A 13,223-nucleotide genomic window follows, 5' to 3' on the forward strand; every position below is an offset into this window, starting at 1 on the left:
CATGGCTTCTCCTTCCTTTCTTCGCTCATAGTCAACTTCCGGGAGCAGCCACAACTTCCGGTAATTGCTGGCGCATTCATGGCGCGCACGTTCGGTTCGCGACATTAGCATTTTCTGCACAGTGTACTATCAAGTTTACCGCCTTCGTCGGACAACGTATATGTGACTATTCGGTGCAGAGTTTCTCAGCAGTGCATGAAGATGTCTGTGATCTCGCCACTCCGAGAATATTAGGAACTTATGGAGACGCGTGGTGAGTGCATGTCATGTGTTGAGTGACCACACCATACCAGACTTTACTCTGCAGACTGCACAGCGGGACGTTGGAGGGGGATAGGGTTGTGTGTGGTCAGATCATGATTACAGAGTGAAGTGATTGCAGATCATTTCGGCCTGGCTTTCGCTTGATCAAGCTCCTACGTGAAAGAAATACGCTGCTTTCTGGCATGCACTGCGAGGTTCATAGCAGAAACACAGCTGTAGGCCTCCGTTCCCGGTTCAAGCCTGTTGAAAAAAAAATGTTGATCAAGCTTTAATAAGAAAGGAAAAGTTGTGTAACATGTTAGCCTTTCTTCGAGAGACGATGTACTTATGCAAAATCTGAGGCACTTCAGGTTCAGCCTTGACCACTGGTGCTTGGACCGAATAATGAAATATCAAGTACTAAATAAACAAGGGCTAATATTTTCTCTAGGGCCTATGCGTCGACCCTAAGAATGCGTCGTTTATAATTACATATTCAGCAAAAAAGAAAATTTTTTACTGTTCCGCCCTGCATCACAAACAAAGCTTCTACAATGTGAGCGAGTGCTTACTCAAGAAAGATCAATTGCAGTACTAAATATTTTAAAAGAGTGACTGATATTTCTCACAGTTACAGTGTACATGACTAAGTATTCCTAGCCTAAGAAATGCCTTGGACTAGACATTGCTGAGGACTATGTGCATAGTCTGCAGCAGTAAAGGCCATTTTGCAACAACCAAATCGTTGTTTTCAGAATAGTCACAGCTAGTAACATCGATCTTGCTAGGAAGCGTAGCCACTATAACAAAGAACACACAACACAAGCGCTTAATACAAGGCCCGATACAATTGTTTATTTAGTAACATCGGTCACAGCCAGCAGTTTAAGCTTACATATAAAGAAATCTGCGAGCCCATTAAGCCCAGCTTTTGCCAAACTTTCTGTGGTATCGTCGTGTGGAACCCACAGTGTCAAAGAATTCACTTTTTAGTGACATTAAGCGCTTCAAAACCATCGGAAAACATGACTAGATGCGGCAATTTGCCGCAAATGCAAGTTGTCTTCAGCCCTGTGCACTTCCTTGTTGTGTTTTGTGTTGCTTATCTCTCTAAGCACAGTTCACTATTGCTCTTTTGCTGAACTTTGTGCAACCTGGGATTAACACTTAATTGTCTATTGATATATTATGACAGATGTAAAAATACTGGAACTAAATGCTAGCAAGGCAGGTCTTCAAGGGATCGACAAGGATCATGTCAACAAGGTTATCCAAGAAGCATCGAAGGGAACGCCTTATTATGAGCACCAGCAGAAGCGTCAAAAACGTATAAATGTAAAAATTGAGGCAATGCTTGCAGAGCTGAAGACCCTGAGTCTTGCGCAATTACAAGCCTCCCAGCACCAGGTTAGTATGACAGCTTGTGTTTTTTCATTGCGAATAGAGATAGTGCAATCCTCTGGCTAGCGGCATTGCAGATATTTTGTTTGTACATTATACAGTTCACACAATCTTTTGGATCCTGTGCTGAATATGTGCATTCTATACACTTGTCTAATCACATGGCAGCAACATTAGCTAGAAAAGCTGTTGGATGTAAAAAACAACTGTGGTCCATCTAATTTCTGCAATATCTTGTTTGCAAAGTACTTTGCCGCTCAGATATATGGCAATGTTGTTAGCCCACGTGAGATTTAACATAAATAGACAAATTAAGCATCACGGACTCATCCTCATATTTGTTAATTATTGTTCTTTTGTAAACAGCCAGACACGCAAGTACACAAAGCATGTTTTGGTAACATTACATTTACTTCAAGTGTGAGATTTTGCATGAGGGTCTTTGTTGGTCTTTTTGCAGTATTTTGTGTAAATGAATTCCTATATGAAATGCTTCTACTGTGAAACCTTCATATATGTTTGCAGATGGACATTATTGTTGAAAAGATGGAGTGCACACGTGACTTGAACAGAGTCATTGTGCACGTTGACATGGATGCCTTTTATGCGGCTGTAGAGATGCTGGACAACCCCTCTTTGCGGGACAAACCGATGGCAGTTGGTTCTATGGGAATGCTGGTAACCCAAGCTTGCTTTCACTGCCCTTGGTTTATCATATTTAGGGACACACGAATTATGAAGCAGTTGAATTGTATTAGATGATTCTCATAAATATAAAAGAGAAAGTATTAAGGCTTTGAATGCAACATCTTGCTCTGGTTGCAGTAATTTTATATTCAACAGTAGTTGATAAGTAGTAGCGCTTCTAGACACACAGAAAAAATATCTCACTTCTGAAGGAAGTGATATTGTGTAGTAGCATATCATTCAAAAGTTTCAATTGAAATTGTTTTGAAATATCAGGGAGTACCTGGCTTTTATTCTTTAAGTTACAGTAATATGGAATGGCGTACACTCAAAGTGGCACTTATAAAGCAATCTGTCATTCTTTAAACAAACGAGCTTATGTGTATATCCAATTTGCAGTCCACATCAAACTATGAGGCCAGGAAATATGGCGTACGTGCAGCAATGCCTGGATTCATTGGCAAGAAGCTGTGCCCAGCATTGGTTATCGTTCGTCCAAACTTCCATAAATACACAGAATTCAGCAGAAAGGTAGGCCATCACTTTCTTGCCTTGTGCCCATGTAATGCCCATTCTTGAACCACAGTTTGCATTTTAGATGTAAATCGTTATGTCTCACTTGTTCAGTCTTTTAGGGTACAACAAGCTTTCACAGCATTTATCAAGCAAGCCACTTTTCACAATTTTCGGAAAATTCAGATTGATTTGCCTGTTTCTTGAAGAACCAGTGAACAACCTCGTGGTCCAAAACTTCTAATAAAGAAATAACTGCATATTTGTACAATGTGAACATGCTGCTGCAAGAACTTTATGAATAAGTGCTGTAATAAGTAAATTACAGGTTTAGAATGACCCGCTGTGACTGGTTTCAGTGGCTGGCTTTGGTAGCTTCTTTGCAGTGGCATGCAACTTCATGGGTACACTGAAGGCATGGGGTTCACTTTGTTGTTGCTTTTCACTTTGTTGTTGCTTACTGAGGGGGAAAAATGTCAAATGAAATCTAAGAAGACCACTTGCCCTTGTGCCTGACTACATCAACAGGTGCGACAAGTGCTTGTGCAATATGACGAAGACTTCACACCAGTTGGCCTCGATGAAGCATACCTTGACATCACTGAATACATGGCCAAAAATGATGCTGAAGCCGAACATGTCGTTCAGGAAATGAGACAAAAGATCTTTGATGCTACGCAATTGACAGCAAGTGCAGGTAAATTCTGGGGCATTGGTGAAATGTTTTGCAAGCATGTATACTATGTACAGATGTCTGATGTCACTAATGCCAGTGGTCTTCCCATTTCAGGTATAGCTGCCAACATGTTTTTGGCAAAGGTCTGTTCTGACATGCGCAAACCGAATGACCAATTCAGGCTCCCTAACGATGTGGACTCTATCCGCAAGTTTGTGTCTTCCCTTCCTATCCGCAAAGTAAGCATGTGGCTGCAACTTTTTCAAGGCCTTCTTTGTTGTGAACACAGCATTTTCATATGACAAGTGTTCATGTAGAATGCGCACAGTAGTAGTAGTAGTAGTAATTGTAAACTGTGACATTTTTTCGTTTACTGTGACAGTGGTATAATGCTTAAATAAAGATTGGTTTGTTTTCTCCATGCTGTCAGTCCGTCCACTCGGTTACTCTGGCGACTGTGATCGTCATCAGCAACTCATGTTGTTGGAGGAGTGTGCACAAACCTACTCACTTCAGTCTACAGCACCACCACTAGTATACCTTGTATTCACATGCACGTACACTATTCCAGACTCCACTAGCTCGCTTCACCGGTACGCTAAATGACAGTTACCGCACGGCGCGACCAGACGATCGAGAAGGCGATGCACAAGTTTGTTTTTTTGTGTGTTTTGGTGCTTGACATCATCACATCTAGCCATACTGTTGCGTTAAGTCATCAGGATTAGTACTGTAGCCTATTGTCAAGTTAGTGTCGATGTTGGTAGGTGCACCATGAGAAAATTGACGTTGATATCCAAATAAGATATCTTGTCAGCATTTCTTGAGCACCACACTTGCTCAGAGTTGTCTTTGTATTCAGGAAATTTATGTATGACAGAGTAAACTATTCCTTTAACCATAAAGCATACTCACAGTAGGGCATGCACCACGATTTGAGCAGTTGATAAAAAATAAAAAAAACTAGGATAGAGTCAATGCTATCAATGACATTGCAGTGATAAGCGTGATAGGACTTGCACAGTAGCTCTAGAGATTCACAGCCACAGTGTGTTTAGCATAGCAAATTTGCAGAGAAAGGTAATGACTTAAACCTCATAAGTAGTGTTATCTCATCAAATTATAGCTGATGTTTCAGTGTCGACAATTCATTAACCTTTAAGCAGGACTTTCGATTCCCAATTTGGAACTCGAAAAGCAAAAAGTGCTTGCCACAACAGCTTCATGATACCAGGGACCTAAACATTTACATAAAAAAATGTAAGAGGTAAGGGTAATATTTTGAGGTAGTGCAGCTGTGCTTAGTTGGACTTGAAGTTTCTGAGAGTGCTAGGGCCTGTCCATGTATATTTTTCCAGCTATAGTATGTCACAGTAAAAGTTGTGTATGTCATACTTTTCTTTCTTCAATATTATAAAATTTGTAGGTTTCATATTTAATATTAGGTATAATCAATGGTACTCTAGTATAATTAACTTTTTTTTGCTATATTATCACTTTAGCTTATAGATTTCATACAAATTACCCCTCCGTGCAACTGACCTCCCATCAACTTCTGGCTTCTTGTCCATGTCTCAATAGAAGGTTGGAGAAGTTGCTTGAGGAAAAGTATCTTTAAAAAAATAATCAGGTGGTCTTCTAAGCTAGCAAATTCTACTGTTGCAGCAATTAATGAAGTGAAGATCCTAAGGGATCACCGAAGTTTGTTGTCTCTGATGGAAGTACCTCAGTATTCTTATTCATATCTTTTATTGCCATAGCAATTATTTGGGATTGGGGGTAAGAACACTGGGCACACTTTGTGTCAAACGCCACCCCGTGGCAGAAGATGCAGAAAGGTCACCACCCGTGCCGCAGTTTAAAAGAAAAAGGAACATCTAAGAGCATTGGGTTGTGCATTGTCGACATTTGCGGCGTGTTGCTCAAACACAAGGTAGTAATGATTGTGTCAGTTGTTAGTTCAAGGCTGTCCTGGTTTATACATGTCAGTCCTTTTCGGGAGTCTTTATTTGTGCCCCAGCGGCGCGCTTCTGGTATCAAGCTGCTTGCTGTCCTTTGTGGGACATTCCAGTTTTTTTTCTATCGCAGTCATTGCTTCGCCCTTGCGGCTAAACTGTTACTTTTTTTTTAAAGGTCCCAGGAATAGGTGCAGTGCAAGAACAGCTGTTGATGGCCCTTGGGGCACGCACGTGTCATGATCTTTGGGTCAAGCGAGCTGAAATCGGCCATCTCTTCGGGGAAGTTACGGCGCGATTTTACCTTCGTGCAGCTCTTGGCCTTGGTTGCACTGAAGTCAAATGGTATGTCTAAGTCATGACACCATATTGTAGGCACCTGATGAAACCTTTGATACGAAGGTTATGGGTTGTGATCCCACCAATGCTAAAAGAGATTTTTCATCTGCTTCAACTGCTCTTATTTTAAGGGAGAATAATTAGGCTGTTGTTAAGAAACTACAAATATGTCCTCCTTGGCTTTTCTTCTATGCTCTCCTTGGCTAATTTGTTTGCCAGTTTCGTTAGCTGTATATAATTTTTATTTATTTTATTTATATATATTATACAGCAGACCCTAATAGGGTTAAGCAGGAAAGCGATACATGAATAAAACATACATAAGTAGTAATCAGAAAAAGAAAAGTCACAGCTAAATAAAATATACATTGAAGAAATAAGAATAACAATAGCATTGAAAGCAAATAGGGATATTAAGAACACATTGCTTACACATGAACATTTGCTTATGTTCTTGCAAGACTCAAGGCAGGGGGTACACTTGAAATGCACAAAATAGTAATACTAAAAATAAATAAAAAATGAAGGATTAGTCAACTCGACAATGGCAATAACATTAAGTAGTTATGTATTCATTCGATGGAATCTGCTCTTATTAGTTGCGATAACAGCAGGTTATTCTGATCGGTTGTAGTCTGCTGAAAAAAAAAAAAAAGAAATTCGAAAAGGTTAATTCTGGTGTTATATGATAGTGTTAAAAAATATCGGGATAATGCTGTGTCTGACATGTGCTGCAAATGGTGTCACATAATCCCGCTGGTTGAGAGAGAAACAACTGTTTTTAAGGTGAAAAAGAAATTTTAACCTGTGTATTTTGCTTTGCAGCGTCTGAATAATATGTTGTTTCATTAGGCTAGTGGGAGAGTCAGTTAATATTTAGAAAAAATTCCTATCTGCACTGCGTTGAGTCATCTCTAGAACATTAATGTTTAGTTTTTGTGTAGGGATCTCGCGCGATGCATAATACAGAAAGCTAGCCCTTTGCATGACTCCCATTCTCCTGACACCATATTGTTACACGACGCCAGTGCTTATCTTTTGGGGATTTGCCTACATGTAGCTTCTGTGGTGAATTGCAGCAATAATGTTAAAAGACTGCCATGAGCATTTGTCTCGTGTAGATGCATCTATGAAATGACAATGTTTCTTGGTTTAAAATGATGAGCTGTTGAGCTAATTAATTTGATATCTTCTGTATACTCTTCCCGAAAAAAGAAGTTTCTGGGGCCTCCAGGTGAATTGTCTTGTGTTCGTGTTATAATAAGGCAGGTTACTTGAAGTTGTGATGTTTCGTTGGCTAGTGCTTACAACTTCCTGGGAAAAGCTAAAGCATTGAAGTATTTGCATAGATTGCTGTGTCACTTTGGTTTAACAGGATCAAAGAAAGTGTCTTAAAAGTAACAGATGAGTAAAATATGTGTTATGCAAACATTATCCTGCAGTGATTCAAGTCGGAAATCGAAAAGTGTGGAGGAAACATTTGCCGAAATAAGCAGTCCTCAAGACCTGTTCTCAAAATGTGAGGAACTTTGCGAAGAGCTTCATCAACAGATTCAAGAAGAAGGCATATCTGTGAGCATTGGTGATGCATTGATGTTGAATTTTTTAGCTGCTTGTGCTTTACAAGTATACTTTACGTGGGACTGTTTGTATTTCTTTTCTCTTTTCAATACAGGGTAGAGTGGTGACAGTGAAAATGAAAACCGTCATGTTTGATGTGATGACGCGCAGTGTTACTTTGGAGAATGCCACCTGCAAGTTGGAAACAATCAAACAGGCAGCCTTGCGGCTTCTGCAACAAGAAATCACTGCGGCCAAGCAGGGACAGCCCCTTCGATTACGTCTAATGGGTACACACATCACAGAAGCTTTGCCTTTAATTAAAGTTGTGGTGCACACTGAAACCTCATTACAACAAAGCTGCATCTTACACAAAAATATATTCTTTATATCCAAAAATTCGTTATAGAGGTATATTTCTAACACTATGCCTAATGCAAGACTATTCTTCATTTACTTTGTTATGAACAATATTTTGTTATATCTGGGTTTGAGTGTAAATATATTAAATCATCTTTTCTTGTGCTCGCAACACTTTCTATGCTATTGCTTTTTAAACTGGAAATCTTTTTCTTTAGCTTGGCCTTTTTTGTATTAGAAAATAGGTATTCAAAAATCACACTGGGAGACCTTCTCTCCAGCCGTTATCAGCTGGAATCGCACTTGGCTTTACTTTTTCCAGGAGTCCGGCTTTCTGGCCTAGATGGCAGTGGGTCTTTATCCTCATCACAGCCAACCTTATCGGCATTCTTGTCTGGCAGAAAAACGGCCCAGTGCCCCATATGCGAAAAGGCACTGGAAAGCAGCTCCGCTGAATTTGTCAATGCGCATGTGGATGCCTGCCTGGGTGAACAGGACAGCATCCAATCATCCAGCGGAGATGACTTGTAAGAAAGCTCTTGTTTTGTCTTTTTTGTTTTAAATCATGAATTGCTGTTTCTTTTCTCACTGATACAGAAGGGGCTTTCCCCTCGCTTTTAATATTGTGATCAGCTAATGAATGCTTATTTACCATCACTACTTCAATGATAGAATATTGCCATATTAACGGACTTGTATGCATAATTTGGAAAAGTGTGTCTTCCTACAAAAACGAGAATTGCAGCTTTGTAAACTACACCTAAGAACATGATATTTATATTAAAACTTGCACAAATTATGACAAGGCTTACAAGTCTTTTTGCAAAAAAGATGTCCTATCCACAAATCAGCGGTAGTGTCCACATTTACTGTACTTTTCAACATATCAAGTTCGTCCACTTCATATGTATCGCAAGCTGAATGCAGTTTACAAAATTGTGAGGTGTTTTTATATTATTATTCTGTACTACATACGTGACAACATTTTTAGATTATGGATGTCATGACACTCGAGCCATATTTTCGTTGAACCATCTTACCCTCCCATGCTAATATTGGTTTACACCTAGTTAAGGTGTGATCACGAGAGCACCCAGACATAGGTGGCTAGATAGATAGATCAATGAATAGATATGTAGATAGATGCTCCAAATGACTGCAGTACGTGAAAAATGCTTTGTGGGGAGTTCTTTGCACCAGGTTTGTGGCCAATTCAGGGGTGTCATGCCCAAGGAGAGTGCCGAAGCTCTGTTTAAAAGCCACTTGCAGGGTTTAATTGATGGCATATTCATTAAGAAATCTGCTTCTTCACCTTTGCTATGCCTTGAATACAAAACACATCAAAGTTGGTAACGTTGCTAAGAAAAATGATTTCTTCGTCCTATAGTAGTAAACGAGCTTGGCACAACAGGTAATGGGTAAGTGTGATAAAAGTTGCTGTCACCAGTGCAGGCTTCATTATATTCCAACGATAAAAATTACATAGTTACTGGGACAATGTCAACAGGACATGTGCTTGGTGAATTGGTAATTCATATTAAGCTTGCAAGACCATGCTACGGACAAATGAAAAAGATGTAAAACGAAAGGAACAAATGCAAAAAATGTGGCCTCGGTTGTTTATTTTCTGGTTTTTTGTGCTTAGCGCTATTCTGCAAGTTTGACGTGAAATGATGATCACCATTCTTGAAGCTTTTTTCTGCTATGTTCCTTTTGTAGCTATGACACAAACCACGGAGAGAATCCGGACACTTCTGGAACATCTGATACATTGCAAATCGCATCAGTACCTGAAACATTGTGTTCTAACCTTGCGGACAAAGAAGACACAGAGTGCAATATTTCGAGGACTATCAGCAGCACCAAGTCTGTGTCACCCATTGAAAAAGCTAGTGTTCTAGGGGAGGAAGAGCCAGCATCAGTGGAGTGTCCTGTGTGCGGTCACATCATTCAAGAGACCGACTGGTCTAAAGTGAACGAGCACATCGACACCTGTCTCAACAAGCCCATGATTCGTGAAATGTTATCATCACAAGATTTTGCTAGCAGCCCGATGCCTGAGAAGCGGTAAGTACACTACTCGAACAATAATAAGCTGACAGTGGTGCTAGAACACTTGTCAGTAGGCATTTTGATTCAATTTGGACCACGGCGAAGAACTTAGCAGAGAACTGATTAGCCCAGTTGAGTTCTGCGTGCATCTGTAGACTAGAGGTAAATTTTCAGATTGAGAAAGCTTGAATCTGCCTGAATGTAACTCAGGCCTGCTGAGATATGCTTGAGCAGACTGCTATGCAGAGGTAATTATGCCTAGGTGCTATGCAGAAATCGACAGGAATTGTTACGCGATTCCTACTTTGCTTCAAGAGACTCTGGTGGCCGCCAACTTAGCTATTCCTAAGAACTGCTTTTTCTTAGTGTTTCGATGTATGGTTGTTACTGAGGTTTGGCTAGAGCATGTTAAAGAGCCCATTGAAGGGGAACTGCGGCGTTTTTTTTATTATTACCAATCTAAATAAAACTTTGAACATGTGTTCTCGTCGGTACTGTGGTGATATGTGCCAAATTATACAACCGTAAATCATTTAGTTTTTTAGAAAAAAAGTTTTAAATCTTGTAACTGATTCTGGAATCACACTTGTAAATGCGGGCCACCCTTTATATGTGACGTAAGGCCCTGCTCATTTTTAAAAACCCCACTTTTTCCAACAGACAAATGCAGCGCACGCTTTTTTCTACTAGGCGAAGTCAACGTGAGCACAGTTCAGTTTTCTCTGCTGCATACAGCATGTTAGTCATCATTGACACCATGCCTTACAATATTGAGCAATGAGGAAATCAATTCGGGGCACGTCAGATGCTTCACTCGCCGGCGGAATGAAATCACAAAGCGATGTTTCTGCGCTCAGATAGTAGCTGCAATCATTGCTAAACTTGTCACTGGTAAGTTCAGACCAGCTGACACAGCGTGATTACGTGTCGAATGACATCATCAACTTGCTTTTCGCATGTCAGAAGAGGCACACGAGCTATGTTTACACCCTGGCCAGCCGTGGCAGGGTGTAGCGGACCTCGTGACATCATCGACAATGGATTTTCGCAATGTTATTCCATATCCACCATGGATAACGGAGCAGCTCCCTGTTTGAATTTCTGTCTTCACTCGTTGTTTATTGTTTAATTAAAATTATTCACGAGTGGCTGGGCAAAGTGGACCACCCGAGCTTTTGCAGGACTGTCGATACTATTTGAAAACAGCATTATGTCAGTATAGTTGAAAATGCACCGGAGTTCTCCCTTAACAAGCCCCGTGGTAGATTCTGGTTACACACTGGAAATTGTATGGTCGCCAAGGTGCTCTCTGTGGAGTATTCTTAAGAGATGCTCTTTCAACAGTGTTGGAGGATATAGAAGAAATGGAACTCTTCAATCATCATGCTACCACAAGGCGAGCGCCGTTGTCGTCGGAGATACTTTGCCCTGTTATGTCTAGTTGAACCTCTTTATAGGAGACAAGTACTGAGCAGCAATTTTTGTACCTTACAAGAGGTGTCTGTTATAAGCAGGGTACTATGTATGAATTTTCTCATCAATTCTTGTTTCAATGTAGGCACACTGGTGCTTATTACAACCATTGGTCTTTTACATCTGTGTCTCTTAATAAAAGGGTTCAACTGTATATACTGCACAAGGAGCACACCTTCCTTCTGTTTGCCCCGTGTGCTGCAACGAAGCCAGTGTGTCACGTTTCTTCACAAGTTTCACCTTGTTTCTTTTCTTATTTCTCTATTTCGTTTCATGGCACATCTTTAGCGGCACAGTTGCAAACTTTGCAACAGACCATGGCCACTGTGCCTGTTACATATACGTGATTGTTGCCAGTCGTATATGTTTACGACTATTGCAGTCTTTAAGTGCAGCTTCCTCAAAAGGAAGGGTGCGTGGCTCTCTGCTTTGACTTCCATTGTTTTTTCAGTACACAGTCATTTTATACATTGAAGGCGTATTCACTACAGGGTGATTTGTGTGCTATTCTTTTTTTTTGAAATGGCTAAACCTGGTGAGGAGCCTTTTAAAGAAGGTGCATATCTCTTTCAGTCACGATGTGTATAATTCCACACACCAACTTCGATGGGACATCACATACCACATGTTTCTTCAAATGGCTTGAAAGTTAGTGCGCACATTCATCCAGGCTTCATTAGTGAACAACTAGCAATCATTTAACTTCAATACGCTGCGTATTACGTAGTGCAGAGGATCACTTTGCTGGATGCACCACCATGTTCGATGATTGTTTGACGTAAAGCGTTCCATGACCAGCATCAAAACTTTTTTTTTCACTCGAAACGAATACAACAAAAAGAGCTGTTCAGGCTTAATATTTTCTACTTTTACGCAAATGTAGAAGCTGACTAATTTCAGAGTAATTAGATATTTACTTACATGCTAACTTTAAATCACTGAAGCTCACTCAAAGCAAAGCATCCCATCATTTTATTTTTGGAATGTAACACTGAGCGCTTTGGAATTATGTCATGCAAATTTACCGCACCTCCTTGCAATGCATCATGATTAGTTACTGAGTGGATTACATTTGTATTTTCCTCACCCGTGCATACATTTTTTGGTTTGCTTGAGTGTACAAGATACTATTTCATGTGTACTTTTGAATGTACATATTGTGTCGAAATTGTCCTGATGTACATGAACACATACCAGGACAGCACACATCACATGGTTATGTACACATCAACTGCATAGCCACATGATGTGTGATGAAACTGAACCTATTTGCTTATTGACGGCATTAGTATTGCAATGATCGAAAAATGGACAAACAGTAATGGATGAACAGTGACAACTCCCCCTTCCCACCCTGTTATTATAAACCCTAAGCCTCTGCCCTTCTAACAAAAGTCCTGGCTTCCTGCCAACTGCTGCTTCTCAATCTCACTTATTCATGTTCACATGCCACTCACAACAGTCCACATAAGATACATGTATTCTTTCACTATAATAATTTACATTTGTCTGCTCTATGCAATAGAATGAACATTGGCATTTTTCCTTATCAAATATAATATAGTCAATAAAGACAAATAAACACTGCCAGCATTTGTGGATCGCATTCGCATTGCAAATTATTTTGTTTTTTCTTTTCAGGAAAATCGAGACGCCAAAAAGTCAACGGTCGCAAAAGCGGCCAAGGTGCAGTCAGCCACAGCAACGAAATTCCATCACAAACTACCTCTCGCCTTCTTCGTCGAAGCCTTAAGCCTGAACTAATTATTTTATTTCTTGCTACATATAATTGTATATACACTGTATATTGTACGTTAAAGTAAAAGTTACCTGTGATACCTGAAAAGCTTCTGCGTTCTTTTACTTTGTAACGAATGCTCTCCGTAATTACATTGTGAACCCTGCTCATCTGAAATGCGCAACTGTATGACAAGTTTCAGACCTGAGGACAACATTGGCATAGG

At 40.1% G+C, this 13,223-nt stretch overlaps 1 protein-coding gene across 2 annotated transcripts; it reads left to right on the forward strand.

The window, feature by feature from the left end:
• The first annotated feature begins 111 nt into the window (after positions 1-111).
• On the forward strand, positions 112-13,105 carry LOC119187094 (DNA polymerase kappa-like). Of its 2 annotated transcripts, XM_037435351.2 has the most exons (12): positions 112-253; positions 1,439-1,650; positions 2,170-2,322; positions 2,731-2,862; positions 3,373-3,541; positions 3,635-3,759; positions 5,654-5,820; positions 7,257-7,386; positions 7,490-7,664; positions 8,057-8,261; positions 9,454-9,801; positions 12,901-13,105. In XM_037435351.2, exons 1-12 carry the CDS (start codon positions 241-243, stop codon positions 13,010-13,012), a joined length of 1,941 nt encoding a protein of 646 aa, XP_037291248.2. In that variant the 5' UTR covers positions 112-240; the 3' UTR covers positions 13,013-13,105. The 2 variants fall into 2 exon arrangements, with proteins under 2 accessions (XP_037291248.2, XP_075750219.1); XM_075894104.1 differs by lacking the exons at positions 112-253; positions 1,439-1,650 and adding an exon at positions 1,808-2,041.
• Positions 13,106-13,223: the final 118 nt, after the last annotated feature.

This window comes from Rhipicephalus microplus, chromosome 1, assembly GCF_043290135.1.
Source record: "Rhipicephalus microplus isolate Deutch F79 chromosome 1, USDA_Rmic, whole genome shotgun sequence".
In the NCBI taxonomy this organism is placed as follows: Eukaryota; Metazoa; Arthropoda; class Arachnida; order Ixodida; family Ixodidae; genus Rhipicephalus; species Rhipicephalus microplus.

What these genes read in the sequence shown, in the direction of transcription:
- LOC119187094 (XM_037435351.2), top strand. An exon ending in GGTTGCACTGAAGTCAAATG is followed by an intron (nt 5,821 to 7,256) that starts GTATGTCTAAGT and finishes ATTATCCTGCAG; the next exon opens with TGATTCAAGTCGGAAATCGA. An exon ending in TTCAAGAAGAAGGCATATCT is followed by an intron (nt 7,387 to 7,489) that starts GTGAGCATTGGT and finishes TTTTCAATACAG; the next exon opens with GGTAGAGTGGTGACAGTGAA.